Raw genomic sequence first — 4,461 nt, 5'->3', positions numbered from 1 at the left:
GCAGGTGAATCGTTTTTCAGAGGACAACCTTGGTACTTTTTCTCTTACAGCTGTGAAAACTAGAATTTGAGCCCCTCAACCCCACTTGCTGTTGTTTGCTGAAGCTAGTCCAAAGAGGGTGGATGTTGGGATGTGTTGGCTGACTGGCAGGCAGCTTCCCCCGAGGTCAGGAGCTAGGGGCCGCTCTACTCGATCAGCTTCTTTGCCTTGAAGAAGCGCCGCAAGTAGAAGACCTGCCATGTAGCCAGCCCAATGAGACAGCACATGGAGAATATGCTGAAGTACAGCACACGTGTGTTGGTGGACTCTGGAGAGTGATGAAAAAGCAGAGGGGTAGTCAGTGACTTCTTTTAAACAATTAATTAACCAACAAAAAAAAAGAGACAACTTTACTCTTCAAGCACATATGAGAAACAACAGTGGCAGCGGAAAACGCCAAAGGTCCTATCTAGAGTCAGTGTTTGGATTGTCTGTTCGGGGCTACTGTAGAAACATGGTGGCTTAACATGGCAGTGTCTGTGAAAGAGGACCTTCTCTGGATAAAAACATTCATTCTGAGGTAACAAAAAAATAAAATGATTCTTATTTTCAGGTGATTATAGACTAATGAAAACATAACTATGATTATATCCAATTTTTGCCTACACATTCTAAATGTTACACACTAGGCCTTTAATTAAAACCTGACACTCATGTAGCTAATCTTGTACATTGAGTCACTACATGTTTTAAATTGGCCTTTCTGCACAGCCAGAATTGCCATTTTGTCCATTCACAAATCCAATAAACACAACAAGGAACACTGTGTCCTCAACAAAGTTGAAAAAACAAGAGAAAGGCAGGATTACCGTGCACTACGGCTATGAATGTAAAGTATGGTTGGCATTAGCGCTGATGTATTTTTGACTGCAAATTGATCCAACTGCTAGAAATAAACACGAAACTGCAACTCAACCAGTGACTAAAAAGGATAATGGAAACATTTATATTCATTATTTAAAATAAGAACAATTTGAGACAATGATTCACATCACACATGTCAAATACTACTCAAGTAATAACAAGCTCACTACAGTCTGTAAGAGATATTTTGACAGTAGCCATGTGGGGAAAATGGATCCTGCAACTGCTCAAACTGTGAGACAGCCAAAAATTCATCTAAAAGCCTGTTTGTTGTTTGTTCAGGCAATTAATTAGGCGTCATGAACCCCCCCTCAAACAGGATGTCAAACAGAAACCAGTAAGGCAGACATTTTGCAGGGTTCAGGGTTCAAATCCACACTCTGACCTTATTAAGCAGTGTCTGCTGGGCTTGTCAAGCGTGTACATTCACTGAGGTTTACCACTTACGGACTAATCAATTGTCCTTTCCCTGTGATCATTTGTGTGCCGTTTCAGCAAATGACTAATTGCAGTTTTCTTACCATTGGTGTCCCGCATCTCCTCCTCTCTCTTCTTCATGTAAGCAAAGTCATTTACGATAGATTCTGACAAGTCCTCCAGTCGCCTCAGCTCGACCTCGAGAGGCTTCAGCTTCTCCACCTTGGCAATCTGCAGGGACAAAACAGAAGCTGCTACAACCACAGAAACTTGATGCCTGAGAAGCCAATGGTAGAAAAACAAACAAACTTAGAACTACTCTTTGAACAGTGTCATTATAACCTTTGTCCAGCAGGTGTCACTCTTAGGCTGGGCGCACACCCAGTTAAATAAATGGTGTTTGCTCATTTACTCTTGTAGGCAGGTGAGAAAACTGCCATGTGAAGCAAACAGCTGCACCGCCTTAGAAGGTGTGTCTTTAACGAACTCTGGTTCGGTTGGTTTGTGGTGAAAACACAAAATGGACCAATCACAGGAATATGTAATATGAATGTGTGACGTGTACAAATTTAACTGCTAAAGAGAACTAATTTACAAGATTTCTCTGATGATTATGGCAACCATTTCCTCCTGTGCGGTGGCGCAGGATAAGTCTTTTTTTTTTAATTTACAATGCAAGATGCAGTCTGAGCCAATAATGATTATTATTACAACTATTTCTGCCTGTGCTCTTTGAGTACGACTTGCTGTTGATTGTCGATTATGGAGGAGAGGTCACTAAAACTGCCCAATGAATAGATTACCTGTCAGTCCATGTGGCGTATGTTTATAACTGTCAATGTCTGCAGTCTGTATGTCGTCTAAAGGGACAAAACTAAACAGAAACAATGCCTCTGTCTTTCTTTTTGGTGTGGAATAAATGAACCAAACCTTAAACTGTGCAGCAGGCTCCGACATGGACGTTTTCCCATTAGGGACTCAAAAAGTAAAATCTGCCAGATATGCAACATGCAAATGGATTCAAATAAGCAGAGAACAAAGACAAACTGGATCATGCGGTTTACATCTGCCAAGTAAACATTCTCGAACATTGTGTAACAGACAGGAAATCCTTCCAGAACATTAACCAAATACCAAGACATCATCTGAACTACTTGCAAATTTGTTCTGAAGTAACACACCCATCTACGTAGGTGAATACATGTGTAATTTCAGCTCCACCCTCCTTCCCACAGATAGGCATGCCCACTTGAGCTCTCCCTGAACAATCACCTCCGCAATCCCGCAGCAGAACAGAACGTCATGTTCTTGCAGCATGTGTGGGCAGGGGGGTGATTCTCAGCTCACAGGGCTTTATCTCTTCTGCACTTATTTTTAAGTGTTGCCTGAGGCAACCACAGCGCTATCCATTCTCAGACGGACTACGAAGATATGGAAGTGATGATGTACACTGATGTGTGCCTATGTAAAAAAAAAAAAAATTTGAATAATGTGGAGGTAAAATAAACCTCTTCTATACTGGGGCACCTCGACGTCATTATAATGTTTCACAATGGGCCTTTATCTTGACTATTAGTGTACTGCACATTTAACCAAGCAATTCAGTCCAGAACCATATTCTGAGAACTTCAACTCAAGGTTTGGGTTGTATATAGGACATTTGGGGGCCCTCTAACACCTGCTGCTGCTGGCAATCAGCTAAAACGAGCATGTGCCTTTGTAGTTTTTCAAACTGGAATAATGAAGATATGTAGTGAAACCACTGCTGCAACACCAGTGATCTACATCCACTGACCTACTCTACAAACTGCAGGCGCTCTTTATCTGCAGTATTGGTATCATTCTACAAAAGCGAGCTAACACTTACCTCTTCATAGTTTTTGGCCTCCACACCATGCTTCATGTCCAGATTGACCAGCTGGTCAGGCACTCTTCCAGTCCCTGATTAAAAAAAAAAGTTTTACCATCATATGCAATTAACCAAATTAAATGATGTTGACTCATAATTATATAGACCTGGTCTAGTTCCATAATTGCAAAAACCTTCATTTATCATTGTTCTGAATGGATCATTATTAGCTTCTTATCATTCCTTCATTTTCACAAATTCACATCTCTAATTTCATAACCATCTAGTTTATATCACAACAACAAAAATACCACTAAAAGGGTTAAATGTCACTGTGTGTTTATTTATAAAAACAACATGGAGCACAATGTTAATTATAAACACTCAGATCTTTGCTCTTGTTCCAAAGATTAACACAAACTAATCGTCTTCTTGTGTCCGTGACAAACAATGCCATTGCCTTCGGTGAGCGTTCCTCACAATAAATTATAATGCTGTGCCTGCGGGCTGCCTGCTTTTGGGGGTTAACACACTTACCCATGGGTGACTTGCTCTCGAAGCACACCTCAAACATGTCATAGTCCTCTGTGGTGAACGCAAACTTTCCTTTTGTTGCATCTTCCTTGGAGTAAAGAGTGTGACTGGAGGAATCTGTGATCTACAAAAGTAAACAATGACACACATATGAACTGTACTGTTGAGTTGACTCATATATTGATAGTTATTCAATCATCTCTGGTTCTAGCATCTAAAATGAGAGGATTTGTCTCATGAGTGCTTTGATGGTGAGGTTAAGCTGATTGCATATGGCTCTTGGGGATTTCATAGTCATCTATTAATTGAAAAAGTAATCAACAGATTAAATTATATTATAAAACCAACAGTTACTTGTAGCCCAGACAGACAGCAAAAAACTGATATAAACACTCATCAAGACTAATAATCACCTCCAAACCATTAATCGTGCTCTTTATTTTGACAGCTGTTAAATCACGAAGACCTGATTTACCAACACAACTATCAGGAATCAATGCGAGGATTTAAGCTCCTGTGTCACACACGAGGAGAATATTCAGACCGCGTTGATTTTAATAACAGCACACACAAGCTGTCGTTGACATGCATTATAAATGGCTAATGTGCTAATGCGGCTAGCTTTGTGTTGAATGGACGGTAAGACTGACGTGTAACAGCAGCAGAGCCGAGGACACATATGGGATCACTTCACCGCACATAGCACACGACTCATGTGAAATAAACACGCACAGTGGTCGACACAGTGGCTGTTCACT

The 4,461-nt window shown here is 40.7% G+C and overlaps 1 protein-coding gene across 1 annotated transcript in view; it reads right to left on the bottom strand.

The window, feature by feature from the left end:
* Positions 1 to 6: 6 nt before the first annotated feature.
* Positions 7 to 4,461, bottom strand: part of tmed10 (transmembrane p24 trafficking protein 10) — a gene marked incomplete at its 5' end in the record, with an annotated part of 5,028 nt that continues 573 nt past the window's right edge. Inside the window, 4 exon segments of the mRNA XM_035678514.1 lie at positions 7 to 307; positions 1,425 to 1,551; positions 3,188 to 3,261; positions 3,707 to 3,827. Coding sequence (XP_035534407.1) covers positions 186 to 307; positions 1,425 to 1,551; positions 3,188 to 3,261; positions 3,707 to 3,827 — 444 coding nt within the window. The 3' untranslated portion in view covers positions 7 to 185.

Source organism: Morone saxatilis, unplaced genomic scaffold, assembly GCF_004916995.1.
Source record: "Morone saxatilis isolate NCDOM2014 unplaced genomic scaffold, NCSU_SB_2.0 Contig7, whole genome shotgun sequence".
Taxonomy (NCBI): Eukaryota; Metazoa; Chordata; class Actinopteri; family Moronidae; genus Morone; species Morone saxatilis.
This window is presented reverse-complemented; position numbering and strand designations above follow the sequence as displayed.